The following is a 15,268-nucleotide window of genomic DNA, read 5'->3' as shown; positions in this document are numbered from 1 at the left end:
ATCTTTAAAAGTTTATTTTTTTGGGATATCCAAATAACTTTATGGAAATACAAGTTAAATTTTTTTTTTGTTACTCGTTGATAATGAAAACAGTAAAGGTAATGACTCAATTATTCTACTCTATATTTAGTTATGTTGTTTGTAGACATTATAATTTAGTTATTTCACCTAAAAATCTAGTGTAATTTAATATAATAATTTTTTCATATAAATTAAATTAATCTATAAACTTTAGTTAAATAATTATTGAAATAACAGTTGATTTATGTATGCGTTGGTGCACTTTTTTATTAAACATTCATGATTTTTTGTAACTTTTATGAAACTTTTAAACAACAATAATAGTTAAAAAACAAAACTACTTCAAAATAAAACTTCTAAAAAAAATTCAAGTTAATAAAAAAAGTTCTCTGCGACGCTTCAAACTTCTAACCTTGTCATTCGCACCTCAAAATTTTACTATTGTAAGATTTGTAGCACTACACCAATGATTTTCTTACTCAAAAAATTAAAATACTTGAATATTTGTCAAATTCAAATAATGTTTATATTAAGTGTATATTTAGATATTTCTTAAAAATATTTTCCAGTTTTTTTCCAGGTATTTCCAGGAAAAAAATCTGGATTTTTAAAATATGACCTGGATAATCTCTTTAGTTTAGTAATTATAAAAAACATTTTGTAAAACTATAGAAAATACTAACTAGACAGTTTACATTTTTTTATGGCTTTTTTTTTACAATTCTATTCCGTTTGTTTTTTTTATAAATCTAATATGCAGATGGGAAATCATTTTTATCTGTTGTTAATTTCACACATCTCTCTTAGTTTCAAACCAGTTTTTTGAGGTCTTATTTAAAGATTATCATTTTATACTGCATCAACATAATATATTTAGCAACCTGTTGGGCTGCAATAACTCATATGTCTTGGGCAAGTGTATGAATAAATTTTAAGAAAATGAAAAATATTTTATGCATACAACTAATGATTTTTTTGAATGTCTTTTATTTATCACCATCATTATCATAACTCATAATTTAATTTTAAAAAATAATTTTAAAAAGTTTATTATGTGAGTATTTGTTTTGCTCAGATATTTTCTGAGCAGAACAAATACTCAGAGCTTCTGATTTAATTTTTCAAGGCTTCTGATATATTTTTGATGTACCATAATGTGCACAATACTGTACAGTTATTTTTTTTTTTTTTAATTGAGCATATATTTAGACATTTAAAGTATATTATTTAGACATACTTGTCAAGAATTAAAATTACTTGTATCCTTATTAATTGTTAAGGCATCATGCTTACAGCTATTGTGTTATAATCAAGCTAATTATGTTGAAATTGGAGCAATAAATAGGGAGGTATAATTTGAGTTATATTTTATTGTTATTTTACATAAAATAAAACAGTCGTGTTATGATTTTATTTAAAAGCTCTTAACTACATAACATAAACAGGTTTCGTAATTAAGGTTTTTTCTTGGACATTATTTTTTGTATAGAAGACCTCAGTCAATCAAAGTATAGTGGTTGTTTATATCTCTCGCAATAAATATTTTGTTTTCTTCGTTTATGTCTCTTGCAATAAACATTTTGTTGCGGTATAAAACACCATGCTGAAAAAAAAACATCCATAAGTTTATTAAGCAGATATACTATACTAAATGTATAGAAAACTATAAGCAGGTGTACTATATTCAGTGAGTGTACTAGACAGGTGTTAATAAGTTACTGGTTGATCATATGCGTAAAACATAGATATATTTTATCTGTGAAAGACTATGAACCTATAAAATATTATTTACTCAAAAACTACTTATCAAGCGTTTCCAATTTTTTGAAAAAACTTTAAAAAAAATGTATTTTCAAAATTTAATCAGGTTAAAATGAGTAAAGAAAAAACAAAATACTCATACTTTTTTGTCACATGTTGAACTGGATTGTGTTACTCAAGCTTTGGTTAGATTTAGACAAATCCATTTAAGTTCTTTGCATTTTACTAAGTTGTAAGTAAAATGCAACAAAGTACTAAAATTAAATAGTTTACAAATTATTAAAATTAAACAGTTTTATATAACCTAACAACTCATACCAAAGTTAAAACTCTTTATAAAGGACAGCATTTAATGATTAATACTCTATATTAGATATGTGTAATTCTGTGTAAATATGTGCGGAAGTTGAAAAGAAATAATTATTACATTATAGTTTTGTAATGATTGCTCCTTTTAGTCCTTTTAACTATATTTAAGAAAAGATATACAAATATTGTGTAAGCTGAGCTTGTGCAAGCCAACAAAAAGTATTTAAAAACTTGTTACAGCATAGGAGATTATGACTAGTGGAAAATTGCGCTTTCTAAATATGTTTTTAAACTTTACGCAGACTGTTATCTAGTTTAAGTTGATCTAATGGAATATAAAATAATGTAAAAGTTGTTTAAAAATTTTCTTTTTTTAATTAAGTTTTTCTAGTTTATTAAATTAAAATTTCATATTTCATTACAACTTTGTTTCTTTTTTTAAGTTTTTTTTATCTCAGCAGTGTATAATAAGTGTGTATGTTTTAAAAAAAATTAAATATTGCTAAATGTCAGTAATAGCTAATATATTACTAAATTTTACTTAATATTTGATTAAGTTTTAAAGTTAACTTAACGTTAAGTTAAGTTTAATTAATGCTAAATTAAGTTTGATTAACTTTAAATAAAGTTTGATTAACATTAAATTAAGTTTGATTAACGTTTGATTAAGTTAACTGTTCAGCCATTTGTTGTTGAGAAATTAAATGTTTTGAAAGTTTTATGGGAAAAGCCATTGTTTGATGATTCTGAATCAGAAATTGAAAATCAATATCATTCCACTGTTGATAATATTACTAAATCAAGTTTTAAAAAATGTGACCTTATTTTTGAAAAAGAAAATGAGTTAGTGTGTTTGTCACCAAACAAAGAAACAGAGTTTATTGCTGTACTTCCTAGTTTAATTACAACTTCTACAATTGAAAGATGTTTGGATCTAATTAAAATGGCAAAATTGAGGTTAATACCTCAAAACCAGAAACCAACAAGTACACAAAACCAGCACGACTTTGTTTATTTTGCAAAGTTCCTCAGACTCAGTTAAAACACCATATTCTTTTAAAGCATGGTACTGAAACTTCAGTATTGCCTCTTTTAACTATGAACTCTGAAGATCAGAATCGTTATATAGAAATATTTCGAAAGGTAGCAATTAGAAATCACAATGTTTCACTTGTGGAATCAGGTCAAACATGTTTTATTAGAGAAAGAAAGTCTAAAATACAAAATGATGAACTCTCTATCATGCGTTATGGGTGTAAAGGTTTCTATTCAAGAAAATATAAAGCTCGTCACCAACTTGTTTACCAAGGTACAAATACCTATCTAATGATACCTATGGTTTTTATAGCAAGCAAGATTATAAAATTATTCAAATGATTTTGTCAACCTTCTAAACAAATTACAACAGGATGATATTGGAAATTATATTAAAACTGACAATGTCATTTTAATGATTGGTTCTAGATCTTATAGCGCTCTTAAAAGAAAGAAAGACAAAGTTTCAGAGACTAAAAGATTGGTTCATTCGCGAATGCGGTTAACTGCAAGATTATACTTATCTTTTAAAAATATCTATAACAATCAGAAAGCTGTTAAATTAGATAATACCATGAATACTGCAGCTGAAATGTACTGTCCAGAAGTAATCACCATAGTTGGAGAAGCTATTAATTTTTTATCAAAAAAATAAAATAAAGATTCTGACCATCTTTTATTAAGTGCACAAAAAAGTGGCCTAAAAATCATTATACATAATTTATTGAAGTTAACAGCAAAATTTTTGATTGGTTGCTTTTTGGTAAAAAATGATGATTTGAAATCTCAGTGAGTAGTTGACTTTTTAAAGGTTTTAAAGCTTTATGAGGATGATTTATTTGGTGATGTTTATTATAATCTAAATTATCGTAAGAATATTGATTTGAGGAAACCAATTAATATCCCAATGAAGAAGATGTTCAACTGCTTATTGAGGAATGTAACAAAATTATGAATTCTATTGATGATTTGCAACATCCATGTGAATTATTTGTCACTATCTGGTCTGCAACTGCCACATGTTTGACTATATTTAATGCCAGACGAGGTGAAGAACCAGTGTGGTTGCACTTATGTCAGTGGAATGAGGCTTTAAATGGAGAATGGATGGATTAACAAGATCTGCCTGAAGAATTTAGTATTGAACAAACGTTTATCACTTATCACACAGGGAAAAGTTCAGATCACACAGTTCCTGTTCTCTTTCCACCAGAATGCATAAAAGCAATGCGATATCTGACAAACAAAGAAGTTAGGAAAAATGCTGGAATTCTCAATGAAAACCAATATATTTTTGCTAGTACCCAAAAAAGCATGAGCCATGCTAATGATTGGGATTGCACAAACGAAATATTAATTCGTTTAGATAAAAAAGGTGCAATTAATGCCACCCAAAATCGGCATCGTATTGTTACAATCTTGGCAAAGCTGGAGTTATCAGAAAAAGAAAAAACTTTAATTTATAATCACTTTGGACATTCAGAAAGAATTAATCAAAATATTTACCAAGCTGCTCCTGGATCCTTACAAATAAAAACAACAGGCAAAAGACTAAGAGATATTCAAGAAGTGAGCAAGGTCGATCTAACTCCGTTCAAGTCAGGTATTTCTAATTTAGCTGAACAAGAGATACACTCTAAAGGAACATGTAATACCAGCTGATGATGAGTAATGTTGATGGTTTTTTTAAAGTTTAATTTAATATAATAAGATTACTGTTAAATTAATTTTTACTTTTAATTTATTTTTTTTTACTTAATAGTTGAGCTGAAATCTAGAAATGATAGTAAGCTGAATAATGGTTTAAAAATTAGGCCAGTCCTTGAGTTAAAAAAAGGTTTAACTGAATTATTTGTTTACTTTTTTTGTATTCCTTAAGGTAAGGTTTTTAATCATTATTTTTTTTATATTATTATCATTTTGTCTAAAGTTATAGAAAGTGAAACTGGGAGAAAAAAATCCTAAATGATCTTTCTATGAAGGTTAAGAATGTTGAGAGTTATATAATTTCTTAATTTCCTAATAATAAAAAAAATTAATATGGTGCTTAAGCTACCACAAACTTAGTTTAAGCTTCAAAGTTTAATACTATAGTATAGTAGTAGAAAACATATTTAGTACTAAATATGTTTTCTAAACTTAAGTAAAGTGATAGTAACCTATATTTTTAATTTATATTTAAATTTTAATGAAAATTTAAAGCAAAACAGGTTAACAAATTAGAGTTTAAAATACAAAATAAATTTAGCCTTAATAAATATTGTATGAAGTAAAATAGATACAAAATAACATTGTTTTAACATGTTTAAAAAGTTAAAAAATTATTTTTGATGTTTTTACTTTATAAAAAGTTTTTTATTTTGTTTTGTCTATGTTAAAGCCATTTTGAGTACATATGATATGGTATAATTTTATTGTTATTATTATTATCTCAAGTTAAATACCGACTGTCGATACTATCCTCTTTTATGCTTTTAATTGTCATTTTTTTAGATTGTATAATTTGTCTCTGAGAGGTGTTAATAACTTCTCATTATTAGTTGATTTTACAAAGATATCTGGAAATGATAGTAAAGTGGATGGTGTAATAAAGATAAAACAAGTGCTAAAACTTGAAAAAGGTTAAATTGCTTATTTTATTTTTTATCTTTTTAAAATGAATTCATTAAGTTGGTATTCCCTATTTTTAAGTAAGATAAATGGAATCATTAAAACTAAAATAATGTACTTTTTTATTTAACCCTTGAACTATTATTACTATTTAAAGAAAATAAAAATATCCCAATTTTAAATTGAGGATGCCTTGTTGAAGCCAATACTGACAGGGTTAGGTAAATCATTACATACTGGGGTCGTCCATAAATTACGCCACGCTCTAGGAGAGGGGCTAATGGTTTTAAACTCTATTTAAAGATTATAATTCTTTTAAACAATAAAGGCATTTTAATTTTTTGAAAGTAAATAATCAGAACAACTGTCATAAATAAATTGATAGTTTTGAAACTGCCATCATAATTGTCAATAATTTTTGATGTACTTAAGTATTATGTCAAAGAAATGGAGGGTTGAAAATGCCTTTCATAATTTTATTTTATACAGAAAGAGCGATCAATAAAAAGAAAAATTTAACAGTTGAAAAAAAGTTATGGAATAAGAATAGTAAACTTGTGTTGTATAAAGAATTTGCCATTCACCTTGAAAATAATCATGGATACCCAAGTATTTCATCAGTTTTACTAAAATGTAGTCTTTTTATTTGCTTTTAAGGCAGCTTTCAGTTCATGCCCAGTACAAGTGTACACATCAAAACCATAACAAACTAGATATGCTGCTCTTTTCAACGTTAGCATCATTTACAAAAACACATTTATGGAAAAGTTAATGCATAACCAGTAAAATCTTTTAAATTTTAACTTTTCGCTTGTTAAAAAGACCTGTAATTCAGCCATGAAAAAGTTAGGTTTACTTGTAGAGATTTTGATTATTACTATTTTTTTTCTAAAATTAATAATTTAATCATTTTCTTTTTTTAGGCCGTAAAGAAATGGATGTGCTTGCAGAAAAATTTAGTTTAGACCTCAAACAAATCAGAACTAGAATTGTTAATACACGACGAATTAAACAGAATTTTCAAAAGAAGACAGTTGCACTTATGGGAATTGACGAATGCTGAGGGGGCAATTTGTCGCTAAAAATCTTACCATTTTATAAGTCATTTTGTAAAATAATTTACAGACAAGACTACTAGGTTGCTTTTATTACCTTTGCAGGATGATTTGGCAAAAGGAAGCCTGCTACCAAACAATTCAAAGTCATTTAATATCAGTAAATCTGTAGATTAACACTCGTTATTTTAGCTTATAATATATTGTATAAATAGTATAAACATTTTCATAAAAAGTGGTAACTTGCTCTTTCTAATAAAATTTACATGTTAAAACTGTTACATGGTGCCTACTTACAACAGTTTAAACCCTGAGAACTTTTATTGGTTTTAATCATTGTGGTTGTTCGAGTTTTATTATAATAATGTATTAAAATTTTATAAAATAATAAAAGAAAATTGTTTTTATTTTGCAATATGCTCAGAATAAATGCATATTTTCAGCATATTTTGCAATATGCTCAGTGATAAACGAAGAAAATAAATATTTGTTAACTTAATCTCTATAAAAATAAATGTTTACATCTAAACTAAAATCTGTCTGTTTTTACATCTAAACCAAAATCTGTCACCTTACAGTTGATTTAGGATTTTTTTTTCCTTCAGGCAACTTTAAAATATATAAAAAACCTTAAGGTGACAGCAAATTTTTATAACTCGTATAACTTATTTAGTAAATATTGAATTTGCGAATTAGTAATAGATTAATCATCATTAATGTCAAGCGAACCTGTTGCACTTTATTTTAAAAAAAAAATGTTGAAAATTTGCTTTTTACATCTTCCCAATTTGTTTTTTTTTTTCTTTTTTTTTTTTTTCTTTTCTAATTTAACATTTTTTTTTGGCTATTCTTAAAGTAATGTTTTTGTCTAAGCTTTTTATTAAGGTTTATAAAGTATATCACGCTAAATTTACCTTTTTAATAGAATAATCTTTTGAATGAAAAAGCTAAATTTATCTTTTGAATAGTGTGAGCTTTGCTCACTTGCGCAGAGATTTTATTCAACATAAAATGCTATTGAATTTAAATTACTTTAAATCTCTGTGTGGAAACCAATATTATTTTAAAATTATATTTAGTTTGATTAACTGAATAGATGAAGTACACAAGTTAAATACAACAGTAACTTACTGTTACTAAGCTATTAAATTTACTTAATATACTCAAAGACTCGCAAAAATTAGCCATATAAATGTTCCTATTTATATCTTATATGTTGTTAACACATAATACAAGCTTCTAATTAAAAATTATTTTAACAAGAAATATCAAATAGAATATAAAAAACGTGATACCATTTTTTAGATTTTATTTAAAGCAATATCAATATCAAACATTTTCTATTAATACGCAGGTTGTTTTTAGGAATTTTATTTTAAAAGAAATCTATTTAAACAAAAGAATTTTAGTCCTCTAAAATTCTCTTATTCATATAATTTAGCAATGGAAATTTGAAATTGAAAAAAAAATTGGAAAAATATAAAAGGGTTTTAACGTTCAATAATTATAAATTTAATCAGCGTCCTTCAGAATACCTAGTTTGTAGCACCCAGCATAGCAAGAATTGTTGCTGAAAGTTAATCATATATCTAGCTACAGTAACAATATCAGATTTAGAACATAGTCCAAGTGTTGAAAAAAGTTTTATTTAAATTGTAAACGTTTTGAATAGGTAATTTTATTTTGTTTCTCGAAAATAGTTTTAAAAGTAGAAACATTCTATTGCAAACGTTAACCAGTGATTAAAAAAGTTAAAATAAAAATTAAATTATAAAAAATTAAAATTAAAATTAATAAATTACTTTATTTCTGTTTGAAGAAATTTTTTTCTAAAAAAATACTTTAAGCATATTCTTAAACTTAAGGAAATACAATTTGATTTTATTAAACCAAATTCTTTTGTTTCATTTTTTATTGCAAAACAATTTGAATGAAAAAATTTAATGATAACATCCACTTAAAAACCATTTAAAAAAAAACTTAATTATACTTAAATTTTTAATAGTACGCTAGATCAATAAACAATAAATTATAAAAAACGTGGTATGTAATGTTTTTTTGCTTTGATCCTATTCACTTGGTTTATAGATTATAAACTCCTATGGTCTATAGCATATTTTTGCAAATTATCTTTTCGCGATTAGATTTTTTTGCGTTAATTTGAGACCTTATATATATATATATATATATATATATATATATATATATATATATATATATATATATATATATATATATATATATATATATATATATATATATATATATATATATATATATATATATATACATATATATACATATATATATATATATATATACATATATATATATATATATATATATATATATATATATATATATATAATATATATATATATATACATATATTATATATATATATATATATATATATATATATATATATATATATATATATATATATATATATATATATATATATATATATATATATATAAACAAATGCATTCTTTAATGAGCGGACTGACATCTTATTGAAATAGTTTATGCCAGGATCTTTAGTGCATACATTGACTGACTAAATATGGAGAACATGTAAAGAGTGCCGCTATATTAAATAAGAGTTTTGGGATGGAACAGCAACTTTTTATTTTATTATTATTATTGTTATTATTATTGGTATTATTATTATTATAATTATATATATACATATACATATAATTTAACTTTTGTAAAGCAAAACTGAACATCATTTGGAAATTAAAAAAAATAAATAACAAACCTGAATAAAACCTCGCTTGAAAAGAGCACACAACACATACATGGAATCTGAAGCCCACTATTAAATTAAAAGCAACAAATAAAAAAAAAAAGATCTTACAGTAAAATACATGCACACTTGTCAACTTATTAACAAAGAATATAGAAATAAAAACCTCAACATGATTGATATTATCTAGACAAGAAAAATGTGCTTTCACTTGAAGTGATTTCACATCTCGAATAATAAGACGATATGATGTTGCATTAGCCTGTTGTAAAAAAAACCAATTTATAAAAAAGTAATAACAATTTAACAGCAAAATAATGTAAAAGTTGAACTTCCATGGTTCCACATTTATGGAGAGTTGAAGTAACTTTTTACTACTGTAAAAATCCATAGTAAAAAGTTTTTATAGTTTGAGGCTCAAACTTTTGAGATATTTGTATTCTTTGAAATAAACTAGTTGTGTAAAAATCTGAAAATATTTTAAACATTGCATATTTCAAAAATGGATGTTTTAACACAGAGCTACATGTCAAATTAGCCAAAATTAATTTATCTAATCAAAATTAGTAATTATTATAAAGAAAGTCTAATATATTTTATTAAATATATAATTAAAAATTTATACAATTTATTTGATTGTGATTTATTCAACTAAATGTAAAACTAAAATATGTTGAATTAAAAACAGATATGAACTTATTTACTTGATTTTTAAAGTAAAATAAAAAGTTTCTAACAAACTATGAGTTTAAAATTTTGTATTTTGAAAAAAATTAAAAAAAATTTTTTTGTGTATAAACAACCATCACTCTTGAAAACAAACATAATTAAATGTTTTATATTTATATTATTTAACTTTTTTTTTTAAATAGTCTAAGTGTTTAACATTAAAAACTTTAAATTATAATAATTAGTACAAGTATTAGTTATTACTGTAACTGGTTTGAGCCAGTGAGTGTAGTATACACATTATGACAGCTGATTCGCTTGATTGCTGCTCATTAAGAAATCAAGACCTGCTTTAAAAATGTCAACTAATTCTGTGCTAACCAACTTGATTGCCAATCTACACCATAAATTGGCTGATCTGTTAAAGAAAAGGTGTTAATAACGTTCTTGCTAAGTGATTTTTTAAACATATTTAATGCAGTGAGGTGAGTTAAAGTTTTTTGAAAATTAACTTTTTTATTTCCAAGTTGTTGAGACTGTAAAGAATTTTAAAAATTAAACCATTAATTTAAAAATTAAATCACGAATTTAAAAAGTTGTTGAGAACCTGAAGAATTTAAAAAGTTAAGTCTTTAGTGCAACCACTGCTAGAGTTTGCAGTGCTAGTTTGAGCACCAATTCAAAAGGGTGAAATTGATTTATTGGAAAGAGTTTAACTTTTTCCAATAAATCAATTTTTTTTTTAATTTCAGAAAATAAGAAAATTACTTTAGAAAATTACTCTAAGATGTCTTTTAAATTCTGTTATGTTTAATTTCTATTCATTGATACAGGGGTGATATTTTTTAATTCTGTTTATGTTGCAAGAATATACATTTAGTAATGTTTAATTTCACCAGCCAGTCTTTAGTCGACTTAAAAGCTAAGAGATCTGATTGCAAAAATAGTGCCGATGCATAGGAAAGCATTTCATTTCATATTTTGGTGTCATCTACATACATCCAAGTTACACTTTTTGGGGTTCTAGGCAAATTGTTTATAAATAGCACAAATAAGAATGGTCCAATATACTGACACCTGTGGCACAATACTGGTTGTTTTGCCTAAGAACATACATGCTCTTAAAATAAACATTTAATATAATTTAAAAAAAAGTTCAAGTAAAATATATTATATGCTTTATTATAAAGAGATAATATACTTTAATATAAGGGTATAAATGAGTAACACCTAGTATAGAAACAAACCAAAAATATTTCTTACAATGTAGTTGTTATCTGGAGAAAACTTGCATAAGTAGCTTGACTGTTTAAAAGTTTCTGAAAAGTTCATGATTTCATTTTATCTGTAATGGTTATATATTATGTGCAGAAAACTAAAAATTTAGATAATATATATTAATATAACTACAGAAAAAATAAATCATAATAATATAACATTAATTTAACATATATTTCCTACAAAGTTAGAAATTTAAATACAATTACTACAAAAACAATATAAAAACAAGACACATTTAATTGTTCTAATTTTTACATATCTTCACCTGCATTATGTAGATTAAATGTGTTATGTAAGTTAAATTTGAAAGTTCAAACTTTTAAGTACAGTGGTTTAGAAACTACAGCCTTATAATTAAAAATGCAAACATTTTTAACTTATATTTACACTAAAAATGGATCATTTTTAAATAACCTTATTTTTTAATTATCAATTGGTGAATGCATTATTGAAAAAAGTGTTTCTCCAACCTGCCTAGTGGCCTGTGAGAGGTGCAACCAATTACTAGTCGTTTCTTAAAAAAATGCGGATAGTTGCTCCTCCTTGATCTGGTCTTTATAGTGGATAGGAGCACAAATGAAAGGGCAATATCTATTTAGAGTATGTATTATTGTTCAAATGTGATACTTTAAACATAATTTAAAAAATTAAGGAATGTAATATTTCAAAATCAAAAATGTTTGATATTTTGCAAAATTAACAGTGAACAGTTTTTTAAGACTTCCATAATATATCAGGGGTATTAAAGAATTCTATAACAAAAAAAAATCAGGATTCTTACAGAAAAAAGAGAAAAGTTGTTACAAATGACTTTTATTATTAGGTTTGGTTTTTACTTTATAATTTATAATTAGTTGATAATCGAAAACAACTAATATATAATAGTTCATTTGTTCTTTTTTTCAATAAGATAAAAAAAAAACTCCTGTTTTTGAGCTCAAGCTAATGTAACGAAGTAATAATGTCACTAATTGGATATCATTAGATAAATTTTGTTGTTGGATACTTGAAATAATTACCAGATTTTTGTAACAGGTGACACAAACAGAATTACATATAAGATCTGTTATTTTTCTAGAAAAAAATTCAACAAAATAATGCACTAATACCCATTCAGCAAAAATGATGTGAAATAATGATAGGAGCAACTTTCTTTAGTGGCAGGAACATTAGCAGCTGTTTCAGTTACATATATATAAAAAGAAATCTCAAGATAAATTTAAACGTAATTCAGATAAATCTAAAACCATAATTTTGAAACATATTTAGTAAGGTCTTGTTTTAACAAATCATTTTCTATACAATTTTCTCAACAAAAAAAAAATATTTATAGCAAAAATTTCAAAATTTGTTTTATTAAGGTTGACTTTTTACAACAATTAATAATATTAGTCCTTTTAATTATTTATAATTAAAAGTCCATTATGATGTAGAAAAAAAAAGAAAAAAAAAAGCACTTACACTAAGACAATAAAATGCAAGATACCTTATGTTTTAACAATTTTTGTTAGCAACTAAAAACATGTTTTTTAGTGTCAAAACTTGATTTCCAACTGACCTTTGTAGTGATAAAGTACTACCTACTTCATTACATGCACATTTTCCATGTGTCGTGAAAATGTGCAGAGACAAAAAAAATGCCAGTCTGCTTTCAATCCAAAGTCTTTTTCATGAAAAAAAGTTTTTTAAATTGAACCTATAAAACAATTAGAAAAAGGAAACTTATTCAGATTATTAATTTGAAAAACATCATTTCAAGAGACAAATATGGTTTGGTTAAAAATGTTTAGTCATTTTTTGTATATATTATGGGTATTGTGGTTTATCCTCCTCCGGCTAATTCGCATATAGAAGCCACATAGCTGGGCCTGCGAGGACAAGTTCAGCTCACTAATAGCAACATCACCTGCTTCACTGACCAAGAGTTAGTGAGTTTAAGAAAAATGAAGTAAGTTAAAATGAAAGTCAGAAGAAGTTGAGTTAGAAAGATAGCATAGAGACAGCATACAGATAGGGTAAAATATAACAAATGTGAATATAACAAATTAAAAATGTTCGCATTTTCAAATAGTTGGGTTTAATTATCTTATATGCCGTTAACCCTAGATTAATGCAAAGTTTTAGAAAAAATAATAAGCATTTCAAAATGACTGAAAATTGGACTTTATTGGTGAATAAATACTTTTCTTTTAGATGTATTTGAGTTCTAAACTGCACCAAGGTGCTTATAATCTGCCTATTTATTACAGACATTAGTAGCAAATCAGAAAATTTACCTGTAAAGCCTTGTTGATAAATAGAAAAATATTACCTTTAATTTGGCATTTTTTAACAATTTTCAGATTTTTTCCAAGTTATAAAAACCACTATTTTTAAAAGAACAATCCAGAAAATAGTTCTAAAAAAAATGACACACTAACAAGTGTCTCAAATTAGAAAAAAGTTATAAGGTTTTAAAGCATTTTGTTTTTACCATTCTTAAATTGATGGGGGGGGGGGAGCACTGTATCATATTTTATAAGAATATAATTTCTAAACTGTTACAATTAAAAGTCAAACTTTTTTTGCAAGTAAATAAAAATAAACAATAATACATAAAAACATATTATCTTATTGCCATCCATTAAAACTTTATGTGTATATATTTTTATATAAAACAATTTTCACCAAAATTAATAAAGAAAAGTGAAAACTATTTCCAAATAAAACAGTTTTTTGATAAGTATAAAATTATTAAGTATTACTAACAAAGATGTATGGTATTAATAATTATAAGATGTAACAAAGACTTTTACATTTGACTAATTAAAGTACTTTGATTACTTATTATAATTAAAGTACTACGCCTTAAAAAAAATAGATCTTGAAAAGGTGTATTATTAGTAATTTCATCACAAATAAAGTACTGAAATTTCTTAGCAAAAAAAATCCTGTAATTAATATGAATTAAATCAAATTTTATGTAATTTATTTATTTATTTATCATTAATGGTCAAACTAAAAAGAGTTAAAGTATAATTTTTAAAATTTCTGAAAACAAATTGTAACAATTAAACACAAGGTAAATTATTAAGTTCTGAGAACTCATAAAAATATAAATAAACATTTTAAAATTTAAATGAAAAAACAAATATGCAAGACAATAATAAAATAATTTAAATAAGATTGTTTAAAAAAAATCTATTAAGACTGTATTCTAAATAATAAATACAAAATTACAATTTTTCTGGAAGAGCAGTAAAATTCCAGAAACAAGGCACATCAAAATCTTTGCACAAGGTATCAACTTCAGCCTTTAATTTTTCAGTAATAGGAGTGTATGCTTTTTCTAAAATCTCTTTGTCCACATGTCGACTGGTCCAGGGAGTGCCAACTTGAGAATCTTGCTTTAAAACAGAAGCTGAATCAGGCAAAACCTCATTTGGAATACCGGCATACTTTAACAATTTTGAAACTACATTATCTGCATCAGTAAGTAAATCCTCATATGTAATAGATTTTATTTCAATTTTACATAACAATTTTTTGAAGGTTGCAGCACCAGTTATCCAGATAAGACTTAATCTTGAAAATGAAGTCAATTTTTCAACAAAAAAATTTGGGTAAACAGGAAAATCTAATAAAATTGGATTATGACCAATACCGCTAGATCTTTTTATAGAAAATGCTGATACAGGTTTCAGATTATTGACAGCAAAAATCTTTTCATAGGACCTTACAAATGCTAGTGGCTGTCGATACATGTATACATGCTTAATACTTGGGACACAAACTG

At 24.9% G+C, this 15,268-nt stretch overlaps 1 protein-coding gene across 1 annotated transcript in view; it reads right to left on the bottom strand.

Moving 5' to 3' along the window:
* Positions 1-11,620, bottom strand: part of LOC100205122 (WD repeat-containing protein WRAP73) — a 67,571-nt gene extending 55,951 nt beyond the window's left edge. Inside the window, exons 1-3 of the mRNA XM_065799366.1 lie at positions 11,476-11,620; positions 9,710-9,805; positions 9,556-9,612 (exon numbers count right to left, since the gene is read on the bottom strand). Coding sequence (XP_065655438.1) covers positions 9,556-9,612; positions 9,710-9,805; positions 11,476-11,544 — 222 coding nt within the window. The 5' untranslated portion in view covers positions 11,545-11,620. The remainder of the gene's footprint in view (positions 1-9,555; positions 9,613-9,709; positions 9,806-11,475) is intronic.
* Between the last annotated feature and the right edge of the window lie 3,648 nt (positions 11,621-15,268).

The sequence above is a fragment of the Hydra vulgaris genome, chromosome 06, assembly GCF_038396675.1.
Source record: "Hydra vulgaris chromosome 06, alternate assembly HydraT2T_AEP".
NCBI lineage: Eukaryota > Metazoa > Cnidaria > Hydrozoa > Anthoathecata > Hydridae > Hydra > Hydra vulgaris.
The sequence above is the reverse complement of the archived record's forward strand: the minus strand, read 5'-3'. Positions and strand labels throughout refer to the sequence as shown.